At 43.9% G+C, this 25,224-nt stretch overlaps 1 protein-coding gene across 3 annotated transcripts in view; it reads right to left on the bottom strand.

Annotated features, from left to right (window-relative positions):
* SHTN1 (shootin 1) overlaps positions 1–23,300 on the bottom strand; it is a 101,149-nt gene extending 77,849 nt beyond the window's left edge. For 2 of the 3 annotated variants that reach the window (XM_030334125.1, XM_030334128.1), the window contains exons 1-2: positions 23,025–23,222; positions 8,779–8,831 (exon numbers count right to left, since the gene is read on the bottom strand). In XM_030334125.1, coding sequence (XP_030189985.1) covers positions 8,779–8,831; positions 23,025–23,082 — 111 coding nt within the window. In that variant the 5' untranslated portion in view covers positions 23,083–23,222. Of the gene's footprint in view, positions 1–8,778; positions 8,832–23,024 lie in introns of all 3 variants that reach the window. The other variant, XM_030334126.2, reaches the window with a different exon arrangement.
* Positions 23,301–25,224: the final 1,924 nt, after the last annotated feature.

Here is a 25,224-nt window from a genome sequence, read left to right as displayed (position 1 = left end):
CTATTGTATACTATAAATGTACATTTCACAATACATATGGCATATATAAAACATATAAAAACACATAATAAAAGGACACGTACGCAATTTATCATGGCAGCTGGCTCTTAAAACAAGGAGGGGAAGGGGCCCAGGGCAGAGCGACATGGGGGACCTTCGATTTTACCTGCAGCATTCTTTTTTAGTTAAAAAAAAAAAAAAACAACATTTAATTCTGTGAGGGCCATATTTGTTACATCAATATCTGCCCTTTTCTGTGCTTTTAAAATATTTTTCTTAGTTAAAAAAAATGAAGACATAAACAGTTCAGCCTTCCCCTTTAATGTCTCAGGAACTGAAACTTGAAAAAAAAAAAAAAAAAACCAAAACCAAAAAACCTATGTCCATTCATTTGGGGAAAATCCATTCTGGCAAGAGTACACGGAATAGGCACTGGTGCTAACTCAGCAAGGCTGTTTACTAAATCCTGACTCACACCCTCCCGAAGAGGGATCAGCCCAGACCATTTCCTTGAGGAGAAGGCATATTCTTTCATTAAGGTCTTCTTGAGGAATTTCTCCTCTGTGGGAGGGGAAGTAATGCCGTCTAATTGAGTTTCAAGTTACAACTTAACAGATAAACTGCATTCATTCATTCATTCATTCATTCTGGTGTTTACAATTCTAAACACTAGAGTTCTGGATTCTCAAGTAAGCCTTGTTAGATCTTTCCCCAAAGGGACGGAACGCTTAGCTAGCCAGCTGTTTCAGGAATGTTCTTCTTGTTTTCTAGAATGAGGCTTCTGTTTCTGTGGAACTACCCTGCCACCCTGCCAGTCGGCACACCCACCTCCAACAACTCACAGTTTAGTCTAAATGAGCATAAGCAAAACATAATTTCTGACTAGACTTACACGCCTGAGTTATGATTGCCAAGTGAAATAGATCTGATGCTTTCTTTCGAGTTAACTTCATGTTTCTTAATCTGACATTTCTGAAAGGTATAACATGCCCTGTGAAAAACCGTCTTCATCTAAGATTTGGCGCTTGGGCGTGCTGTCCCTGACTTAATACCACTTGGATTCTTCTATATCCCTCTCCAAGCTCCACCTGAAAGAATCAAGGTGAATTTAATTCTTCCCTAAATCAAAAACCAGGGTTGGGGCGCCTGGGTGGCTCAGTCGGTTAAGCAGCCGACTTCGGCTCAGGTCATGATCTCGCGGTCCATGAGTTCGAGCCCCGCGTCGGGCTCTGTGCTGACGGCTCAGAGCCTGGAGCCTGTTTTGGATTCTGTGTCTCTCTCTCTCTGACCCTCCCCCGTTCATGCTCTGTCTCTCTCTGTCTCAAAAATAAATAAACGTTTAAAAAAAAAAATCAAAAACCAGGGTTTTCACTGAGATATGAACATTAAACACGATAGCATTCTGCCTACTGGGATTTGAAAAAGACCACCGACAGACATCACACACAAACCACCCGTGCAGGTACCATTTACTGGTCATGAACCACACATGACAATTTTAGGTGGGCTTATACCCTTTCCCCAGAAGTAAAGCTTTATGCCCATGCTCTCCGCTCATAAGGCCCAGGTAGACAGGCTTTGGTTAATAACAGGTCTCAGTATCACAGTCTTACTCTAACGTGCCAGGAACCGGTTTCTACCATCCGGCCGTATGTTTTTAACACGACCCCTACAGGCATCACCAGAGGATTCAGAAGCGTCTCCCAAACCCAGCTGTATTCTAGCAGGGGTCTTCGTGTGGCTTTGCTTTCTATTTTCTGCAACCGCATTATGATAGAACTGGCAGCCACAGAATTTACCATCTGCTATGGATACTGAAAGGGGTGTGTGTTGCAGGGGGAGGGGGAATCTACACATGCGGCAAATGCAGCTGACTTACTCCAAACCAGAGCTGAACAAAATATGAAGGACGTACCCCTTTACTTAAGCAGAAATCCAAATATCCACTTATTTTATCATTTTAGGTGAACCCCCAAAAATACCTTGTAACCTTTCTCTCATTCTACCCACAGAGGGAAGTTAGCAAGGATTCTGGGCCTTTTTGGGAGAATGTTGCGTCTTTATGTCCTGCAGAAGCCCCTCACCCACCCTACCCCTTCCTCTACCCTGCCCACACAGCTGCAGCATTTGTAGAAACTGTTTCTTTTTGTGTGAGAATTGCTCATGGAGACTTTGCAATAGCAACAGATGTTCCTGGGCCCACGTCACTTCATTATGATGCCCAACGACTCTCTGTATAGCCGGCGGCCGGGGTAGAACCCAGCAGCACGAGGGCTGACTGTGTTAAGCTAGCTGGATGACATGAGGTCGATTCTAGAGTCTCTATATTGGCTCTTTATGAAGTGGTGAATTAGCCAGAGGTTGGCCTTGCTGGTTTTGAATATTAGAGGCCCTGGCCTCAATGTGCGAAGGCCTGGCTCTGTTCCACGAATGTTCCTTGAGCCTCGTCCAGGCAGATACCTGGCTTCTGAAACGAAACCAGCATTTCAAAGCACTTGGCAGGATGATGTGCAGAGGTAAGTCTCTCCAGGGTGAACTGGCAATCCCTCCCTCCCCCCACCAAAATGGGCACCTCCCTTCCTTCTCCCTCACACATCAACTGTTTATACAACAGTATCTGCTTCACGGGGCTCAGCAGAAATACAGAGAACTGTGGGAGACACTAAGCTTTCTTTACGTGTCGCTGTGTGTATATTTGAGGCAAGAAAAGTTCCAATATTCTGAATTGTGTCTAACTTCCACTCACATAAACATTCATGTTTATCTCCACGGTACACAAATGCAGTGCAGGGTTGCCAGCCTAGACAGAAAGGCACGTCTGGGACCCAAGAAGGGCGCACACACACTGCACGCACACAACATCAACAAAGTAGACAATCCACACAAGACAACTACCTTAGTTGACTGAAAGAGACTTCTAAGCAGGTGTCTCCTGTAATCGCGAATGCCTCCATTTCCTTCCTCCAAGCACTGAACAAATTACTCCTACAGCACCCACACGTGCCAGGCACTGTGTTAAGCACGGGGGGGAATACGGGGGGCGGGGGGGGGGGCACGTAACAGACAGCACGCTCTCACGAAACCTGCAACCTACCCAGAAAGAAGCAATTCATAAAAACACTTGCTAGAATGAGACCAACGCTGTACAAGGGGAACACATGGCAGAGGCTATAACACCAGATCTGAGAAGGAGGCAGCCCTCCACCGTTTTTACTTATTTTTCTTGAACTTCACTCCTTTTACGCCCAGTTACAACACTTAAAAGTTGAAGCACGCACGGCAGCAGAACGGTGCCTATTTACCTGTTTTGGGATCTCTGGTGATGAACTTGGATAATGGTGGGGAGAGTCTTCCACCTGGGGAAGCTGGGCTAGAACGTGCCTGGGCTTCTCCTTAAAGAACACAGTAACTGAACTCATTCCCCCTCACATGGGATTCCCCTCACCCTCCTTCTCTTTTGGTGGCGTTCTTTCTTCCAATTCAAAGTTCTTTCCCTCCAATTTTCACAGGCAATAAAGCAGTAGCTGCCCCCTGAAGCTGTCTTACAGCATTCTCTAAATTCTAGGTATTGTGTGTTCGATGGAAACACATGTCCTCAGAACAGAGATCCTTGCTCTTTGTTTCTGGATAGATTGCTGTTAATAAGAGACTCATTTTCACTTTCAAACTGCTAAGTAATTACTTTTTCTCTGGCACAACCACTTGCCACTCTGTTCTAAAGAAACTGCATGTATGTGGATGTATTATGCATGAACAGTTAGCATAATGGATGCGTATCTCGCTCTTTAAAGTGGCTTCTTTACTGATTTTTTTTTAATAAAATACTTTGGGACCTTCACCTCTGAAATTTACACAAGAGAAAGAAATGCTAACAATAGAAAACGGGAGCCAAGATGCAAACAGTATCATATATCTGGCTTCTTGAAACGTAAGTCTTGGAAAGTGTCTGTCTCATTCCCTTTCATTCATTGTTCCTGGCAAGCTGACAGAGCCGCCTGATGCACTGTGACAGTAGCTCATCCAAACGGCTTCTAATCAGCCACTTAAACATTTATTCATTTCAAAACTCAATCTCAAGACACAATATTAAATATAAATACTTACTGTTTAAAGGCAGACATTCTTCTATTATACAGATTTCCTTCTTTTTACGCGCACACACACACACACACACACCCGCCACCCTGAGAAATGTGAAAGCTATTCCATTAAAAGCTCAGTGAGGCTTCGCCCCCCCCCATATAGGAAAAAACCCCAAACAATTATGACAAAGATCCTGAATGAGTCATAAGGAGAATGCCCTTCGACTGTGGAAGCATTAGAAGCATGACTAATGTGGTGCCTGCTTCCCGAGCAAACGACCACATTTTATTTGATTGATCCCACAATACATCATCTTCTATTTGTCCATACCTCAAAAAAACAGATTTGGAAGGGTCGTGGACTTCCACATAACAGGCTTTCTTGCTCTTTAACATACTGTTGACAATGTCGTTTAGCAACTAGGCCAAAAAATTAGAGAAAGTAGCACCCTTTCCATAAAGGCACGTTTGGGACCCTTTTTACACTTTAACCCAACCCCATACAGCTTACTTGTACACTCTAGAATATTTTGATAATAGTTTTGGTTGAGAAAATGTGATCAGTACATAAGAAATACACACAGATATTTTGTTATAAAGAAGTAAACAATTCTGCTTGGGAGAAAGTTAGAGAAGACTTTGAAAAAAATAAGGGACACGTGAGCCAAGCATTAAGAGCTAGTGAGAGTTTGTCACACGGATGAGGGGAGGATCCTTATCTTTTCGTCCTTTTCCCATCCCACCCCCAGGCCCCAGGCATTCACAGCACAATTTATCCAAGTTATTTGTCCACTTCCTGTGTCCCTCATTCGACCCTCCAGGTCTCTCCTCTTACCCTTGGCACACCTGTGCCAGAATCTACATGCACACAAACTCACACACGTGAGTCTTCTGACATTACGATTCACGCGCTATTTAACTTTCAGTTTTTAAAAACTGAAACTGTACTTAAAAATACAGACCTATCGATGGTCGAGATAAACGATCCAGAAAAGTATGGAGTCTGATAACTGGCTGTGGAAAATTCATGAGCTAACAACAAAGAACTACAAATAAAACCAAGACCTTGGTGGAGAAAGTCAATCAGCTCCCGTAAGCTTACCTGCTTCAAAAAGAACATTTGTGGTCAGAAGACCCACATAGGAATCTAGACTCTGTCAAGCTCTCGGGGTCTGTTCTCTGCACTGGAGCTGACACAGAGCTGTCTGGAGTATTGGACGAGGAAGACAAGTGAGTGTGCATGGCCCATAGTAGCTTCTCAACAAACACAGCTGCTTAAGCAACTGCCGGCTCTGAAGAGACATGACGTCTCTTGCAGGAGACTCCAAACAGAGCATAAAAATATCTTACCCCAAAAAAATCACACCCATTGTCTCTTCTCATTGATAAGGTTCGTGACCTAGCAACAAAGACAGACTGGATGTGGACACGAAGAAGGGAGAAACAACTTGCAATGTGTTTCTTTTGGTCCCTTCCACTTGTGCAAAATTCCCCTGGGTCAAATTAAATATGGCAAAAGGAGTTTTACTTTAATTTCCTCTCCTTGACTAATTTTAAACTCTGCTCTGGGTCTGCCAGGTAAGGATGGCCATGTGTATTTGTGGATAGGGATGGGACAAAGCTCACTCAGGCAGGCACAAGAAAGTGCTTTGCCAGAGAAAATGGTGTTCTCCATTTACCACCACCAGAACTAACGCTGCTTTTACTCATTCTGTGCTGCATAAAAGGCTTTTATTATATGCTTCCCTCCTTTGTAATACAGCCCCCCTTTTTTGGAAAAAAAAATTTTCAATAATAAACCTGTTAGCCTTTTACCAGAAGATGAACAGAACGCGATGAACTTAAAACCACTCTATGTTGTTTTACCCACAACCACAGCGTTCCATACTGCTTCCATTTTTTTCTTCCTGTTTCTGTTAATAGTTATTTTTAAAGTATTAGAACAGAAGAAGGTCAGTAATGCATACAGATGTTACAAAAGTATCGGGCCACACTCTGTGTAGAGAAACATGGAAATAGTTAATGGGTGGGGGCGTCTGGGTGGCTCGGTCAGTTAAGCGTCTGACTCCGGCTCAGATCATGATCTCACAGTTCGTGAGTTCGAGCCCCACATCGGGCTCTGTGCTGACAGCTCAGAGCCTGGAGCCTGCTTCGGATTCTGTGTCTCCCTCTCTCTCTGCCCCTCCCCCACTCACACACTGCCTCCCTCTCTCTCTCTCTCTCTCTGTCCCTCCCTCTCTCAAAAATAAACATTGAAAAAAATTGTTTAACAAAAACAAAGAAATAGTTAAAGGGCAAAAGTAATTTATAATCCTTTTACCAAATGAATATTACCTATAATTCCACTTGGGCAACAGATGGTTCACTTGAAGCCTCCCCACAGAAGGTGGCTCTCCGTGAAATAACCATCACCTCCACCACCAACAGATGTTTACAGAACATCTACTATTTTGGGGGCAATGCTAGGTCTACATGTAAGCAACAATTAAAGGAGAAGAAAAAAAAAACTTATTCTTCTCCTCTTGTGTCATTCATTTTCTTCTATATTCTTCCTTCTCTGTCCCATGAAGACACTCGTTTGCTTTCTCTCCTCAGAACTTCTAGGTTAAGTCAAAGAGTTCTCCTGAATGAACCCTTCCAATGTGTCTTCTTCTTCCCCTCCTGGGCCAGGAATGCCAACAGAAGAGGCTCACCTGATAAAACAGGCTCGACTGATAACTTCTTGGCTCTTTCTCCCGCAGCTGGAAGATGGTTGGGTCTCTTGGGGAAAGATGCTCAAGCCACGTGGCCGAAGCAGCAGCCAGTGGCTCCACCCCCAAATCACGGGGCTTCAGGGAACCAGGATCTAAGCACAAGCTCCCCACCTGTCGGCATCCTCAGGACATCTGCAAGTTTTGGTCGTTATTGTGTTGGAATTAGGAATCTTGTCGAACTGTTTTTCTGGAACTTTCTTACCACATGAGAGATTCATGCACCAACCACTTTCTGTCACAGAGATTTTCATCACCCCCATCTACCATTCCCTAAATCACCAGACGGAAGGAAGAGAAGAAACTCAAGATGTCACAGAACATCAAGGATTTATTTACAAATGAGCAAAGGAGCCTTAAAAGTAGGTGAAAAATAATGATCTAAAAATCCGCTTTTATATGAACTAGAGTTCATACTATTAATACCACCAATCATACAGGTAGCAAATTAATATGAGTGAAAATTTTAAATACGATTAAGAACCCAATAAATACCCTCAAATAGGCCACAAGTTTACAAACATTTGCCAATTTTCATTACTTATCTGATTCTCAAATGTTAAAGACAAGGTCTCATGATTTACAGCCATGATGACCATCTTCTTCAATAACCACAAACATCATGTTTTATGAATTTTCCACCACAGACCTGTTTTGAAATATTCATTCTGTCAAACAAAGTAATTTCTAAGCATAAATTTTGTTTCTATCTAAAAACAACAGGGGTGCCTGGGTGGCTCAGTTGGTTAAGCGTCCGACTTCGGCTCAGATCATGATCTTGCAGTTCATGAGTTCGAGCCCTGCGTTGGGCTCTGTGCTGACAGCTCAGAGCCTGGAGTCTGCTTCAGATTCTGTGTTTCCCTCTTCCTCTGCCCCTCCCCCGCTTGTGCCCAGTCTCTCTCTCTCTCCCAAAAATAAACACTTAAAAAATTTTTAATTTTTTTTTTTAAACTTTTTTTTTTTCAACGTTTATTTATTTTTGGGACAGAGAGAGACAGAGCATGAACGGGGGAGGGGCAGAGAGAGAGGGAGACACAGCATCGGAAACAGGCTCCAGGCTCTGAGCCATCAGCCCAGAGCCCGACGCGGGGCTCGAACTCATGGACCGCGAGATCGTGACCTGGCTGAAGTCGGACGCTTAACCGACTGCGCCACCCAGGCGCCCCAAAAAATTTTTAATAAAAAATAAAAATAATAATGGACAGTTCTGCCCTCTCCTACTTTTCATTTTAATTCAGCACTCTCCTTTTTTTTTTTTTAATTCAGACCTCTCTTTTGTCCCCTCCTTAAATTTACAGGGTGAGAAAAAAAGATATATAAATAAATATTCATAAATCTTAAATGGACCTGTGCGGAGACATATAGGTAAGTAGTTTATAAAGGTAAGTAGAATTCAATTATTTAAGTTTCAAAATAAAACTGCCAGAGCCCCTGAAAATATTCACCAGGCACCACCATCTTCTTAGCGAGTGATTTTCAACTTCCGGTATATTATTCACATTCTGAGAGGAAACAAGCATCAAAAAGGTTTATGAAAAGATGGGCTAAACGACCAACGACTAATGCCAAAGAGTTCCCTCCAGAATCTACCGCGTCTGAGCCCCAAAGATAAATGCCTCCCTTTCAATTCCATCACTAGATCCCAAATCTGGTTGTTAGGAAAAAGTACAGTTCTCGGGGGCCCGGGATGCTTGGCCTGGTGCCTTGCGGCACATTTAGCCGTGTACTTAATCGCCCAGAGCAGCGCCCACTGTGGCATGCTGCTAGTCTTTACCATCTGGAGCCTGGAGTTGATATTAGCTTGAACCACACATGCAGGAGAAAAGAAAAAAGAAAAAAGAAAAAAACTCTCATTCGCATTTAACTGAAATTGGTGGCAGAACAATGCGCCATGCCGTCTAGGCTTTTACACATGGAAGAAAGGAAAGAAAGGGTAGAGTACAAACCTTCTCCTTTGTTTTCTGGTTCTCGGCTCGGAGGTCTTCATATTCGCCTATGGCTAAAAGGAGAAAAAAGGAAAGCAGCATTATAACACTATCAGAAGTTTACTGTAGGAAAACCCTGGATCCAATTAGCCTCTGTGGTCTGTGTACTAGGTTGGGGGTGGGGCAGAGAAGAGGCCGAAGAAGAGTCTCTGAAGACCATGGGGGAGGGGAAGGGGGGAAAAAAGTTACAGAGAGGGAGGGAGGCAAACCATAAGAGACTCTTAAAAACTGAGAACAAACTAAGGGTTGGTGGGGGGTGGGAGGGAGGGGAAAGTGGGTGATGGGCATTGAGGAGGGCACCTGTTGGCATGAGCACTGGGTGTCGTATGGAAACCAATCTGACAATCAATTTCATATTTAAAAAAAAAAGAGAGAGAGAGAGAGAGAGAGAGAGACCACAGCAGGTGTGAGCCCACCAGGCCAACTTTCGGCTCTCCCCAGGTCACAGAAAGACCTAGAAGCCATAAGTGACCTAGGACAAATCACTTCTCTTTGATGCTCAGCATTTGGGCTGTGAGAGGAGACAGGTGGGTCCTCCGTGAAGTTCCTTCCAGCACTGTTAGTCTGTGGGGCTGTGATCAGAGGTTTCTTTTTAAAATCAGCCTCCAGAAAATAAAGTAGGCTTACACATTCGGTTCAGTGTCACACATCTGCTTTATCCACAAAGCACAAGATTTATGCCATGAGCATAAAACTAAGAACAACTATTTTCAGGCACTGCAAAGGTCATTGATTAGCAAGACATGACCAGATATCAGCCAGATTCATTTCACTACGTTGGAAAAATATGTGAACGGTTGGGAAATATTTCCAACTATGTGAGAAAACAGCAGCCTATTACTGAAAATCCTCTACTGCCAGGAAAATAAAGTAGCCTGAACCCCCACATCCACCTTCTGGCCAAAGCACCATTCTTAGATATCCTCACGGTTGAGAATACGAGGTTCACAGCTTATGATGGGAGGAAAGAGCATGACCCGCGATTAAGGATGAAATGAAATGTACAAGGTGGGCCTAACAGAGCCGGTACCTGTTCCCAGAGCAGCGCCCTGACTGGCGCCACAGAGCCAGGGCATGCCCAGATTGCATTTTTGTACTTTTACTTTAAAAACATTTTCATCGGGATGTGTCTACAAAAAGGTCAGTTGTTTGTTTGTTTGTTTGTTTGTTTGTTTTTTAAAGGACAGAGTTTCCTATTTCCATGAATAACCCAAAGATAGAAAAAAATAATCAGACATCAGTGGCTTCAAGAACATCCCAGATAATTTGGTCATTAAATCCAGGAGTGTAGGATTCTAACCATTGGAGCAGAGAACACCTCAAAAAACATACAATTCACATGGTGAAGTATATCCTCCATCAGTGATCCAAAGGGTTTAGAATAGCTAAGGCAATCACAGGACCACAACCTTAACACCCAACCAAATGAACAAATATTTATGGGATTACACCACCAATGCCCAGAAGTTTCAGCGGCACTCTGTGACGCTCTAAATAAGAATTAACGGACAATTTTATTGAAGCCGAGAACAATCCTTGAGAATTAGCCCATAAAATAGCTTAATAGATACATGTAAAGATAACAGCCCTTTTATAAAGAATTGCATTTTCAACAGAAAAGACTGGAGTGACCACAGAATGAAGTCCTATGCACACCAGCTCCTCCTCAGCCTCCACCACACAAAACCCAACCAATGGGTATAAACTAAATTTGTCCTCAGTTATGAAAAGTCAACAAAATGACCCCCTCCTTTTTTAACAGAAAGCAACAAAACTAAGAGAGTCTAAAAAGATGCACTTATGCATTGGGTAGTCTATGGTTGTGGTCCCAAATCTTATTACTGTATCTAATATTCTTTCAAAAACTAAATATATTTTACTGAGAGATTTTCATTTACTTGACATTTAAAAGTATCTGCAGATGAAGTAGAAAAATCAAAACTGATTTACCACTCTTTTCTTGATGACCTACTTTACAAACAAACAATAAAAGGCTTATAAAACCATGATCTTTTTTTTTTATTTTTTTTCAACGTTTATTTATTAAAACCATGATCTCATATTGACATTAAGAATTTTTTTTTCTATTTCAAACATTAGATAACAGCTTTGCAGCTTTTAAAAAATACCGATACTACTCTTCCATTTTCTGACCAGAATCCAGATGAAACACCGCTGACTCCCAACTACCCTTCATCTATCATGACTTAATGGGAACCACAGAAAATATGTTTTCTTGTGACCATGTGCAACTTACAAAAATGAAGCCAGGTAAAGGGAATGCAGAGGAAAAGTATAGGAAGAATTCAACCACTTGGCAATGGGAAGGGGGCTCCTGGGGGATAGGGGATTAATGGAGACAAAAACATTTACTTATATTTTTATTTCTTTGAAGATAAAAAGCCAAGCTCACTGCCCTAAATAAGATTTACATACATACACACACAAACCCCATAGCGAATACACATGTAACCAACCCTAACCTCAGCGAAACTGGCAAAAATTGAAGTGACCTATATTATTCAGCTACTTCTTCTCTGGCAATGCTAAAGGGTCACAGAGAAAGCCTTCTCTTTGTTTCAGAACTGGCTCACTGGGAATTTTTGAAGTGAGTCACACAGCTCAAGTGATTTGATGATACAGATCCTCCAAAGCTTGAAGTAACCCGGTACAAAAGTAGATATTAACTTGGCCAATGCTCTGCCATCTGAAAGACATCCACAGCTTAGGAAGACTTCATCTCTTGGGTTTACAGGTACAGTTTATTTCACTGTACTATTAGGTCATATAACAGTAATTAAAAAGTGCAGCCAAGGGACACTGGTCTATTTGGTGACTCTCTCTGAATCTCAGATTCCTCATCTGAAGAATAAGAATAATTATCATACATCTTTCTTATAGTGTTGTGATTAGGAGTTAACGTAAGATGTAAGAGTACCTTAGGTATATTACGTGTTCATTACATGTTAGCCATGGTTATTCTTAGGGATACAGCAAAGTATATCAAATCCTGCAACCCCCACCCTCCACCAAATAAAAGGAGGAGAAAGGGAAATAACAATCAATGGTACTGTGTTGTAGTTATAAAAAAAAAAAAAAAAAGGGAAGTTGGCAAAGTGGCGGAAGCACGTCTGGGAGCTGCACTTTTCAATCCTGGCTGCACATTAGGATCACCTGTGGAGCTTTTAAATCATACAGATGCCTAGCCCCCTCTCTGCCCACCCCAACCCAAGATTCTAATTTAACTAGTTTAGGGTGGACCTTGGGCACCATATTTGTTTTAGAAAGTGAGCACCCCAGGTGATTCTAATGTGCAGCCAGGGAGGGGAATCGTTACATAAGAGTACAGAATGGAAGAAAAAGGGGGATGTGGAGGAAACAAGGAGAATCTCAGGCAGAGCACGTGTTTCAAGAATCATGCTGGTTTTCTATTTCCCAACTCCCTAATACCAAGAAAGGGAGTTTTCTCTCCAAGCTGTAAATCATGATATAGCCAGCCCAGAAAGCTGATAAAAAGACTTAGCTGTTTCAGAGGCATGACACTTAAAGTTGGTAACTACAGGCCAATAACACCTCTGGCTAGGATGGATAACAATCATGGTTTGCCTGGGACTTTCCCACTTTAGACTGAAGAGCCCTGTGTCCCTGGAAACCTCTCAGTTCCAGGCAGATTAATCACCCCATCTCAGGTATAAGCACCAGAACAGTCCTTCCAACCAATACCTTCTAGGCCTGTAGTGTCAAATACGGAGTCACTAGCTACATGTGGCTGCTTACATGTAAATTAATTAAAATTAAATAAAACTGAAAATTCAGTCCTTCAGTTACACTAGCGGTATTTCAAGTGCTCAACAGTTACACGTGGCCAGTGGCTATCACACTGGACAGGAGGCACAGAACATTTCCATCCCAGCAGGAAGTTCTACTAGACAGTATTATTCTGGCCATCTCTGTCCATATACCCTATAAGCACCTCACACTCTGCATGTTAGAAAGTGAACTCATCAAACTCCCTTTTCACCAAAACTTCCTCCTTCCTGTATGCATGATGTCCTAGATGGGATCATGTACCTGGTCTTCAAGCTAGTACCTCAGAATCATCCTTGATTCCTCTCATTCTTCCACCTTCCAACAGATCATCAAAATGCTCCCATCGCCTAAAAAGTCTCTCCAATCTGTCCTTCCTCTAAAGTATCTCTCCCCTGATTCTAGTCCTCAATAATGGTAAAACCCTCTAGCTTTCCTCTATCCCAAGTTCATTCTTCACAAAGTAGATAGTTAGCATAGTAACAAAGCAACCTGGTTTACATCATTCTTGGGTTTAAAAGCACCCAATGACATTAGCTTTACAACCTGGGACACCAATTCCCACTTGTGCCATTCAGTCTTAGAGACCACCACTCAATCCATCACACCCCAAGTCCCAATGTCTCCCTGACCCCTCTAAGACCTTTCATACCCAGGTGCCTTTATAAACAGGTTTCCTTTGCCTGCAAGGTCTTCTCCTCCTTATCTTCCCTACGTGCTCCTTGACAATGCAATTCAACTGTCATTTCCTGTAAGAAACTCTCCCTACATACCTAAGACGAAAATCAACATGTGTATTTATAATATACTACCAGAATACACTGTTCATGTATCTCTACTAGAGCATCTATGTATAACGTTATAAATTATCTGAACATAAGCCTGTTTTCTTGTCTTCTCTCCCATTCGATTCATTGCTATAGACCTCACACCCAACAGAATATGAAGCAGAGTTGGTACCTATGTTGACTGAAAGGCTGGTTCATAAAAGTCTGGGATGTGGAGCAATTAAGTCAAATACCAACGTCCCCATCTTTTTTAAATGTTTACTTATTTATTTGAGAGAGAGAGAGAGAGAGAGAGAGAGAGAGAGCGCGCACGTGAGCGGGGGAAGGGCAGAGAGAGACAGAGGGAGTCAGCAGATCCAAAGCGGGCTCTGTGCTGACAGCAGAGAGCCCAATGCGGGCCTCAAAGTCACGAACTGCAAGATCGTGACCCAAGCCAAAGTCAGACACTTAACCAACTGAGCCATCCAGGTGCCCCTAACGTCCCCATTTTAAAAATGAAGATACACCGGGCACCTGGGTGGCTCAGCTGGTTAAACATTTGACAACTGATTTAGGCTCAGGTCATGATCTCACTGTTCATGAGTTCCAGCATGGAGCTTGCTTGGGATCCTCTCTCTCTCTCTCTCTCTCTCTCTCTCTCTCTCTCTCTCTCTCTCAATAAATAAATAAATAAACTTAAAAAAAATAAATAAAAATGAAGATACAAATGCACAGAGAAGTCAAATCCTGCAGTAAGAAATATTGGAGGCAGGACCAGTCTACTGATTTCCAAAGTCGTTCATGTAAAAATCATTACTGAGCATTACTGCGTGCGATGTGTTAAAACACCAGACCAGAAATAATCCTCTAGGGTGAGGACTGTGTCTTATGCATACAGATGCCCACATCCAGCACAATGCCTGACATACAGCAGGCACTTGATAAATGTGTGTTAAATTAAGGAAGAAGGAAGAATGGATCTAGTTCTTCACATGAACAACTTGTGAAAAAGCACATACTACCCTCCCCATATTAAAAGGGTCTCTTACATCACATGTTACAACAAGATACTTAATAAAAGTGAAGCTTTAAATAGCCATCAAATATACCCAGAAAAACACTGCCTCATAAGATCTTTTAATGGAGATTCTCATCCATTAAGTCTGCATCTCTGAGACTCATGGAGCCTTGAAACACCTCTTACTAATGGGGAACGAGGACATGAGTCATAAGAGATAATGTTCAATTAGGACATTATTCCCTCCTGCACACATGCCAATGGGTCCTCTCCTAGAACCAGAGTAGAAAGAGAAGTCATTTATACCTCCCTCGTTAATTAGAGCATTAGAACAGTCAGAGAAAACACTGCTGGAAAACCTGATCAAAAAACAAAGATGACAGATTTCACATCTGAAAAGAAATTATGGCAAACCCGAAACGTATGCATTACTTGGTAGAACACACGGTTCAGTGTTAATGAATTAATGATGCTTAAGAAGTACTCTCAACGAACTATAGTAATGACTTCAAATTAACCAAGAGAAAGAGAGGAAACTGAGTATGTTTAAAATACATGCATAAGTCTGGTCTCCAGTCTGGCACGGAGCTTTGATGTCAATACTCCTGTCCTCCCAACAACAGAAAACCTCAACACACCAAAAGTCAATGACTCTTCTTAGGTCCATCAGAGAACGGAGATCACAGGGCAAACTGCTCTTCCAAAAATTAGAGGGATGGGCAAGATACAGACAATCACAACTTACGGGAGCAGAAGCTGAGGTTCAGAACCTCATCACCAAAGAGCGCCAAGACAGGAAAACCTAAGCAGTGGTTGGCAAATTGCTGAAGGCTCACTTCTCACAAGTTTGAGAGCTAAAAACTCCAGTGGGTAGGCCACTCTTAGGAGGGCCCCAACCTTTTGTGAGTTTTACACCCAGGAGGGCTACCAAGTCCTCACAGTAAACATCAGAGGAAATTTCCCTACTACTTTAGGCGGGGGAAGGGAGAAGGCGCCATGTTGAAATGTGCCCAGAGCCTTAGCAAGGCCTGCCCTTAGGAAAAATCATTTCATCAGAGCCTAAGAGACTTGGAGGAAGATAAGAGCCAACTCCAGCCCCCTCTGGCATGCCTGTCTTACCTAAGGAGAAAAAAAAAAAAAAAAAAAACTGAGAAGCACAAGTGAAAGTCGCAGCCCAAGGGGACAGGCGCACCGAGACCCTGAGACCCCACGGGGTCCTGAGACCCCCACAGGACCATCGGAGGCTTCCCCTCCCCCGTACCCTACCCCGTGAATATTTAGAGCAGAGTTGTTCCTAAGTGCCAAAACTTGGAAGCAACGACCATGGTTACCCACAGGTGAATGGATAAACAAACTATGGTACATCCATACAAGTATTATTTGGTGATAAAAAGAAATATCAAGTCACAAAAAGACACAGGGGAACCACCATACGTGCATATTGCCCAGTGAAAGAAGTCAATATAAAAAGGCCACAGACTATATGATTCCAGCTCTATGACATTCTGAGGAAAGCAAAACTATGGAGCCAGTAAAAAGATCAGGGGTTCTGCCAAGAGTTCAGGGGTAAGGAGGGAGTGATGAACAAGTAGACCAGAGGGAATATTTGGAGGAGTGATACTTCTGTATGATAATGTGATGGTGGGTATATGTCATACATCTGTCCAAACCCATAGGACATATAACATAAAGAATTAACCCCCATATAAACTATGGACTCCAGAGAATAATACCGGGTCAATACAGCTCATCAATTCTAAGAAATGCACCATACTAACTCAAAATGATAGTAACAGAAAAAACTGGGGGTGAGGGAAGGTGAGGGGCTATGTGGAAATTGTCTGTACTTTCTGCTAAGGTTTTCTGTAAACCTAATATATATACGTATGTGTGTATACATACAGCATATATATATATATATATATATATATATATATATATCACAATCATACTCTGATTTGTGCCATACAGGATTCGAGATAGAATCAAGTCACTGAAAGGATCCTAATATATTACTGTTTGTTGTGCCATATAAAAATTCCAGAACTCATGCTTTAATACTTAAAATATTTAATATTCAGCACGGTAAGCAGACAAGAATGAAAGCCATGTTCCTCCTGGATTTTAAAGCCAAACGTTGTTGTATAACAGAATAAAATCTACAGGACAACAAAGTTTAAAATATACCTACTTTTTGGGATCCACTTTTGAAAATTTTTCCCACAGCTGTACTTACAGATATTGGTGTACGAGGACGTAAGCAGCATCTTTATTTTAATAAACTTTAATTTTGTAAACTTTAGATTTACAACAAAATCGTAAAGAGAGTACAGAGAGCTCCCATATGCCCCACACCCAGTTTCTCCTATTATTAACTTCTTACATTAGTATTGCACATTGATTACCGCCAACGGACCAATACTGACACATTATGAAGGAAAGTCCATACTTCAACTATATTTCCTTAGTTTTTACCTAATGTTCTGTTTTTCTTCCAGGATTCCATTCAGGTACCCTGTTACGTTTAGTTGTCATGTCTCCTTAGACACCTCTTGGCTATGACAGTTTCATATACTTATCTGTAAATATTTCTATATGTAATCATCTAGATCTAGATTGGGCAAAACATGAATCCATACTGATGTCTAGTATCTATTGCCCAAAGCATTATTTTTAATAGCAAAGACACAGAAACACAGAGATGTCCATCGAGAGGACATTAACTACATTGGGGGAAATCTGGAGAGTGCAACACTATCCAAATCAATTTTTAAAGATTCAATTCTATATGTACTGATAGGAATTCCATAATACATATTAAGTGATTAACTACATATGTGTGTTCACGTGCACAGTTTTTGAGAGGAAACACAACAAAAAGTTAACAGTGTAACTCTGAGGAATGGGAAGGGGGTGAGAGCGTGTGTGACCAATGGGACGGCACTGCCCTCAAAGAGGAACACAGTGTTAGGTATCACAGTGGTCTGCGGCCTCCAAAGGATCACAGCACATTAAATGATGTACAGTATGGGGCGCCTGGGTGGCTCAGTCAGTTGAGCGTCTGACTTCGGCTCAGGTCATGATCTCGCAGTCTGTGAGTTCGAGCCCCACATCGGGCTCTGTACTGACAGCTCGGAGCCTGGGGTCTGCTTTGGATTCTGTGTCTCCCTCTCTCTCTGCTCCTCCCCTGCTCACACTCTCTCTCCCCAAAATAAATAAAGATTAAAAAAAAATTTTTAAAAGATGTACAGTACATCCACGGTATTAAAATTTCATGGGGAGAAGAACAGTTGGGGGGAAAATGTCTAAAAAGACTCCTTAGGAGAGTAGAATGAAATAAAGATTAAGAAACAATGAATCAGAGGGAAGAGTTCATTGTACTTTTCATGCTATATGCTTATTTTTTCCTAAATAAACAGATGTTTATTTTTAATTCAATTTAAAACAAAAGTAAGATTGAACGACCCAGCAGACATCTTACATGAATGATGAAATTCTGACTGCAAGACGTAATTCTTCAGCCCATGATGAGCGTCCATCTCATGGAGGGTTGCCCATTTGGTGCCTCTGAGATGGTAGTTCACAAACTTTAGGAGGAAACTGCATTTTTAGGGTTTACAGCCAACACCGAATGTCCCCCAAAGTCTAAAATACTTACTATCTGGCCATTTACACAAAAAGTCCGCTGACCTCGGATCCACAGTATGTTCGCTTAAAAACTTTTTTTGGGTGCATTCATACAGTGGAATACTATTCAGCAATGCAAATAAACGAACTACAACCACACACGATGCTGATAAATCCCACACGTAATGAGCGAAAGAAGACACAGCAAATAATGCATCCTGTACGATTCCATTTAGCTAATCTTCAGAGACTGGCAGAACTTACCTTTGGAGACACAAATAGCATCGGGGAAAGGCAGGTGAGAAGGATTGGGAGGTTATGAAGGGGTTTCTGGAAATGTTCTGATTTAAGTGTTGTTAGAAGCACTTTTTTTTTTTTTCAATAACTCATTGAGATGCTCATTCCTATTTCGTGCACTTTTCTCAATCTAGGTTATATTTTGTTGTGAAAGCCAAACATCCTAAGTGTCGATTTTACAAAAAACATACCCAGATGAAGAAAAATAAATTTACCAGGCCTCTTTTCATCAATAAGTAAGAAAGTGCGTACGTACCCCCATTATTCAGAGACCGGTGGCCCCCCGGACCACACTTGTAAAAATAGTGACGTGAAGCCAAGTTTGCACTTGGTACCATGGCAACCGTTTAATCCCAAACTGCTTTCTACTGACTGACTTTGTGTGTATCCAAGACCGACAATGCTTCAGCTTTTCCTGACTGATACAGTCACGGCAGTAGGCAATCCTTTGGGCCCCTTTTGTCGAAATAATGCTCTAGCTACTTTGTGGCCTAGAAGTCAAGGCAACGCTGGGAGCCTCTTTAATGACTAACTCAGCTCTAAGACTAAGCCTGGCTAAATTCCCATTGGAACCTTAAGCACTATCGCTATAGTCTTGGAGAAAACGATAGCTAACTCTAAAGATGAAATGTTCCCTTGCTTTAAAGCCCATTATCTTACTTTCCGATAGTGTTTTCAGTCTGCTTGGCGTGGTTGTGGTCTCACATCGTAACATCATTAACTGTTGGGTATGATCACACCCTTCAAAACTTCCTTGCCAGGTTCCAAGTAACATGGCATTACTACCCTGACCGGTATAGTGGACGCCTGTTGTGTCTGCCCAACTTGCAACTCACCCCCCTTTCTGGTAGTGGTACACCATTCTTGTTTGGACAACCACTCCGATCCACTGGCCTTTGTGGGGGCTGCCAATCAAGGTGCCCTGCCCAAAGGACTTAAACCCGTGACCCAAACTCTGCCAACTAGACACTCTTCCTGGAATTCACATGCCTACCACCATCTCTAGGCTAGGAACTCCTCACCAGCAGGGACAAGGTTTTATTCATCTCTCCAACTCTGATGCCTAGCACAGTGCCTGGCTATGAATATTCAATGCGCGTGGGACGAATAAATTACGGAGGAAATCATGTACCTTAAACAAATGCTGAGCTAAGTCGATCATTTCCCAGCAGAATTCGGGAGGGAGAGCAAATCGTACGATGTTTTGTAAGGGAAATGTCCACTTTAGTAGCTAAGAAATATGCATCGGAAATAGTATCCCAAGTTGCCATTTGTCAGTGCATTAAAGATGTCAATCAGTCCAATAAAATAAAGCTCCAGAAAGGACAAAAAGAGAATTACCTCATTACCTCAACATCTGCTTGAACATAAGCAATCACACACTGGCTAATTTTTTTCAAGGGACATAATATAACTTTCTAGAAAGACATAATATAGCTAATTATACCATTCACTAGAAGGGAACATACAATGTTTTGAAGTAATTCAGAAGTGGGTGTGATTTATAAGACATAGAGCTGAGGGAATGGTAAGTATAAATTAGAGATTGTTCGTATTATGACAGACTCCGTCATTACATTTCACAACTTTTGTCAAAAGCAACCTTATTCACCACACCACCGCAGGCTTCACATTAGGGAAGGCTGGGTCAGTTCTGCCATTCAGAGTAGATAGGAATCTTCTTTCTGAACATACTCCCGAGGAACGGGTTCAAATTTTTGACCAAAAATTCACTAACGAAGAAATGAGATGAGGAAGCCAATAACCTTGTAAAAAGATTGCAAACCTCACTAAGAACCTCACTTAGTTTTTCTAACGTTGCCATGTTTGTTCATCAGACTGGCGAAAATGAAGAAACTCATCGGACTGTCACAATTAGTAAAGACCGAGGTTGGTCAACGGTGACAAGTGGGGGGGGAGGAATGGACACTGCCGGGGGGGCCAGGTGAACTGGTACAACCATTTTTGGGGGCACCTTGATGACGCCCAGCAAAACTTTATGTCTACCACGGGGCACCTGGGTGGCTCAGTCAGTTGAGCATCCGACTTTGGCTCAGGTCATGATCTCACAGCTCGTGGGTTCGAGCCCCGCATCGGGCTCTGTGCTGACAGCTCAGGGCCTGGAGCCTGCTTCACATTCTGTGCGTCTCTCTCTTTCTCTCTCTCTCTCTCTCTCTGCCCCTCCCCCACTCACAATCTGTCTCCCTCGCTCTCAAAAATAAATAAATAAACGTTAAAAAACAAAAACTTTACTTGCCCTCTGATCCAACAATTCCATTTCTAAGAATCTATCCTACAAAAACGATGTGTAATTGCACACATCTGTGTGGTTATTTGATTCATAACTGTCTACTAGACAGTAAACCTGGTGGAGAGCAAGGACTGTCTGTTTGGTTCACTATCTACCCCGAGGGCCTCCCACTTGGGCCTCATTCATGGTAGGTACTTGGTAAGTATTGGTTAAAGGAATACATGAATATGTTTACACAGGGTTGAAAAAGGAAACTAGAGTGTTCATCGGTAATGGTTTTTCTTGTCCTCATTAAATAGGAGTAGTGGAATTATTCACCATGTTAACAGGGATTAAAAATATATTGTCTATTTTCAAAAATAAATCACACATACCATCAGCTTACAAGATTAATGATCTTAGGGGCAAGAGCCCAAACACCTAGTTGCCTGTTCATCTACCTCAAACTCCCATCTTCCCAATTAATTCCATGGGTCAAACAGCAGTTAAATGCCCTTGAAATAAGTCCTTTGTTATCACAGTCTATGATCCTATGACAAATAAATGCTCTGGTGTTGAGATGGGCTGAAAAAAATCCCAACACCCATGTAACCGGACTCAATCCTAAAAAAAAAAAAAAAGTGCACCTTTTAAGACACACAAATTCCAAAGCCTAACTGTTCTGCCTTTGATACGCCCATCATCAAGGAAATACATCCTCCAAAAATACCAAACCATAGATTTGTTTTCCAATATCTGAGAAAGAGCCAAAAACTTAAGAATCCTCCCTTTTTCTCAGCTCTCAAATCCAACACAGAGATAGAGAATGTACTCCCAAATCAAATATAAACAACATGTGGATTTTCCGCATTGTTAATCTACCCTTGAAATTATACTCAGAATAAAAAGGAGTGAAGTTTTTTTATTGCATCATTATTTGAAAACCAACCATCCATCAAGAGCTCTGATATCCAACTGACAGATATTACCAATGATGAAAGCTCCAACTGTCTAGAATCCCAAGTACTATGTTACTGGGGGAAGAGCGCTATTAGAAATAAAATACTAACAGAATCCAGCCCCTCAACTAAGCCACTTGAGAAATGTCAGATAAGGGCATTTCACCCACCCACTGGATTCACCGATGCTTGTGACTTTACGAACTAAGGCTAATTTAGGATGAGAGTCGAAGGTACTGAAAAAGGCCATTAACATTTATCCAATGGTTTCTAGACGCTAGATACAACAAAGGAAACGGGTTCTGTCCATTTCAGTGAGGTAATAATTTCCCCAAGATCACAGGATTGGTAAACAATCGTGCTGAGATTTGTTTCCAGGAATGTGAATTCCAGAGGGGTCCACACACCCTTGCGAATGGTATGTCTGTGGTTTCAAAAGAGCAACAGGTGCACAGAACTGGGCAGGGTCCAATAAAATCATCTGGTTTAGCCCATGCCTTTAGTCAGGTAAGGCATTATCACCGCAAGACCCATGGAAGGGAAGAGCCTTGTCAAGTTGAGCCAACAGAAGTGAAAGAGTTGAGAGTGAACAGCAGGATTAGCCCCAGAGCAGGCCCCCTTCCACTATGTGGCCATGTCACCAAGTGATTCAGAAAAGCACAAGTTCCTACACGTTTTTACTTCCTAAATCTGTGCGGTTCCTCGCTTTCTTGACCCACATTCTCGGGCCACCTTCGGGCCGGATAATAACAGTAATTGTAAACGTAAAGAGTGTTGAACTCACACTTGATCGCTAATTTGGCTTTGTGGCCAAGTGCAGTAAGAGGTGAAAATTATTGATTAGAACAGTTCTTTACCAGGAGGTAACCCCCAGGCGAAGTGTGGAAATGCATGCACAGGGCCTGGCTCTCCTGACCAGAGCCAAGTCTGAATTCAGGAAGCCCAACACAGGCAGGGTGTTGGCTCACTGACTAATAAACTGCTGAAAATGGTAAGTGGTCAAACACATCGGGCCTGGAACTGTGGCTGGGGAAGGAAAGAGGAACTAGCCCGAAGGGGGCTGAAAAGCAGGGAAGGCTGCGTAGCGGCAGCGCGGCAGGCCTCCCAGCGCCAATGTGGAAGGGTGGGGCCGAGGCTGGGGAGCGCGGCCCGCGGAGCTGCCCAAACCGCCTCCTCCCGAGACGTCCGGCCCACCCGCTTCTCCCGCGTGTGAGGTGGTGCCGCGTCCGCCCCAAATCTCGGCCCCTTCCCCCCACCCCAGAGGGCCGGGGAGGGCTGCCCGCACTGCCGGGCCCGACACGCGCTCTTGACCCTCGGCCCCGGGCTCTCCTTAGGCGCGCGGGGCGCGGAGGGCGCTCCCGCACGGGTGATGGGGCTACGGGTGTGAGCGCGGCAGCCGCGACACCGCCCACCCAGCCTGCCGCAGCCGCGACCCGGCGCCCGGAGCCGTCCCCGCCCACGGGCCGCGGCTGCCCGCACCTGGCGGCCGCGCGCCCGCCTACCTTGCTCCTTCAGGCTGGTGATGAGCTGCAGCTGCTTCTCCTCGTCCGAGCTGTTCATTTTGGCAGGTGGGGCCGGGAATAAAGGAAAGGAGGGAGAGGCGAGGGGTGCAGCGGGGGGGAGGGGGAGGAAAAGCAAGATGCCGGTGGCGTGCGGCTGCACTACCCGGAAGTTGGGTCTGCTCCCGCTCCTCCTCCTCCTGGCGCGGAGCGCGCGAGTGAGATCATCCCCACGCACCTACTCGGCGGCCGCCGCGGTTGCACCTGCGGGCGGGCGGTGGGGCGGGGTGGGGAGGGCCGGGCAAGAGGTGGGGCGGCGGAGGGAGCGGCGGCCGCCCGGGGCCCCAGCCGGTGCCAAGCCTTCGGCGGCCGCTGCGCCTCGCCTTCCCCCCCGCGGAGGTCGGCGCCGCAGGATGCGCAGTCGGCGGGGCGTGGGACCCGCGGGTGTGCCCTGCGGCTCGCTGCTGCACCCCTCCTCCAGCCCCGATCCCCCGGACACGGCAGGGGGACAAACCGGCCTTGGGGCTGCGGCGTCCCTGGAGACAGCACTTTGAACGCTACCGCGGGCCGCCCCCCGCGAGCCACCAAGGGAGAGCGGGATGTGGTGGGCAGTAAAACAACCCAGGCTTCAACTCCGTTCTCATCCAGTAGAGTCTGGGGGCGGTGTGGGAAATCGGGTGCCCGCAGGGGCAAGCTCAGTGTGCACGTTTTGCACCTTGAAAAACAGGCAGGGACTGAAACCGGCCCGGTAAGGGAACGCCTCCGGAGTAAAGGACGTAGTAGTCACTTGACGGTGACCACGGCCCAAGCGGCTTTCTCCAGCTGCTCGGGGGTTTGGGAAGTGGTCAGAACGTGGGCCCTGCAGCACGTGGATCGCGAGGCCTCGCGGAGCATCTGCTCTGCGGTGGCAGGACCTTGCGCTTAAGGAGGCCGACACTGCGGTCAGAATGGCGGAGGCCACGCAGAGCTGGCAGAGTGAAGCCTGGCATTTGTCCCACGTCACTGCCCTCTGCACTGTTTAAACCCGGCTCTGGCTTAGACCTTGGCCAGAAGGGGTGTGGCAGGCCTGTCACATTTCAGAATGGCCCTCCCCAAACCCCAGTTGCTGGTTAGTCTTTGGTCAAAGTCTTCTGACCTCTTTGAACCTCATCTGCAGAAGGGGAATGATACCAATACCTACTCTCCAAGAAAATACAAAACAAATCTAGAATTTGACCTACACTAGGTGTTCTTTTTTTCTGTTTTAAAACTAAGTTTCCAGGTCAGGAGAAAGGGGTTGGGGTGCTAATTTTAAGCTAAAAGAGGCACAATTCTTTTAGCATCATTAAGCATCCAAAATAAATCCAAAATGAATTAGACTGCACATCTGGTTTTTCTCACCAACTCACAACTCACTGTGCTCAAACCAGCACAGTGCTTCTGCTCAATACTCACCTGCAAATGTCCCACTCTATTTACCAAGGGATCTCTCTGTGATAGGTGGGGGAGGGGGAGGGGAGCTACTGTTAACTGGTATCTGTCTGATACTTCTACTAAAGTCTAACTCAAACTCTGAAAAAAATGATAGCTCTGTTTTCTCTTCTTCTAAAAAGCTGATATAACATTTTAGGATGGGTAATTTAGTGGCGGAATGATCTAAGAGGGCAGCACAGTATTTTTAAGTGAGAGTGAATTGGAACTTTGAAAACTTACAGATAATTTTGGTATGGCGTCTTATTATTCAATCCTTTCCCTAGGTTTTCATGAGATAGTTGAAAACACTTGCAGATCAACTGTCATGAAAATCCACAAGAGATTAACCAAAGGGCCTTTGCCCTGAGATTACCTGAGGTTATGTCTTAAATCTTCAAAATTTAAAGTCCCAAGGGGGTCCCTGGGTGGCTCAGTCAGTTAAGCGTTCAACTTTGGCTCAGGTCATATCAATATGGTTTGTGAGTTTCAGCCCCTTGTCGGGCTCTGTGCTGACACCTCAGAGCCTAGAGCCTGCTTTGGATTCTGTATCTCCCTCCCTCCCTCTCTGCCCCTCCCTCCCTCCCCCCCACCTCTGTCTCTCTCTCTCTCTCTCTCTCTCTCTCTCTCTCTCTCTCTCTCACACTGGAGAATAGATAAACTTAAAAAAAATTTTTTTTGGAAAGTCCCAGGAAACATGAGACAATTCAGATTCAACTACAAGAGCATATGAATGACATGTGCTGCCACCAGG

This window comes from Lynx canadensis, chromosome D2 (assembly GCF_007474595.2).
Source record: "Lynx canadensis isolate LIC74 chromosome D2, mLynCan4.pri.v2, whole genome shotgun sequence".
NCBI classification, from domain to species: Eukaryota; Metazoa; Chordata; class Mammalia; order Carnivora; family Felidae; genus Lynx; species Lynx canadensis.
This window is presented reverse-complemented; position numbering and strand designations above follow the sequence as displayed.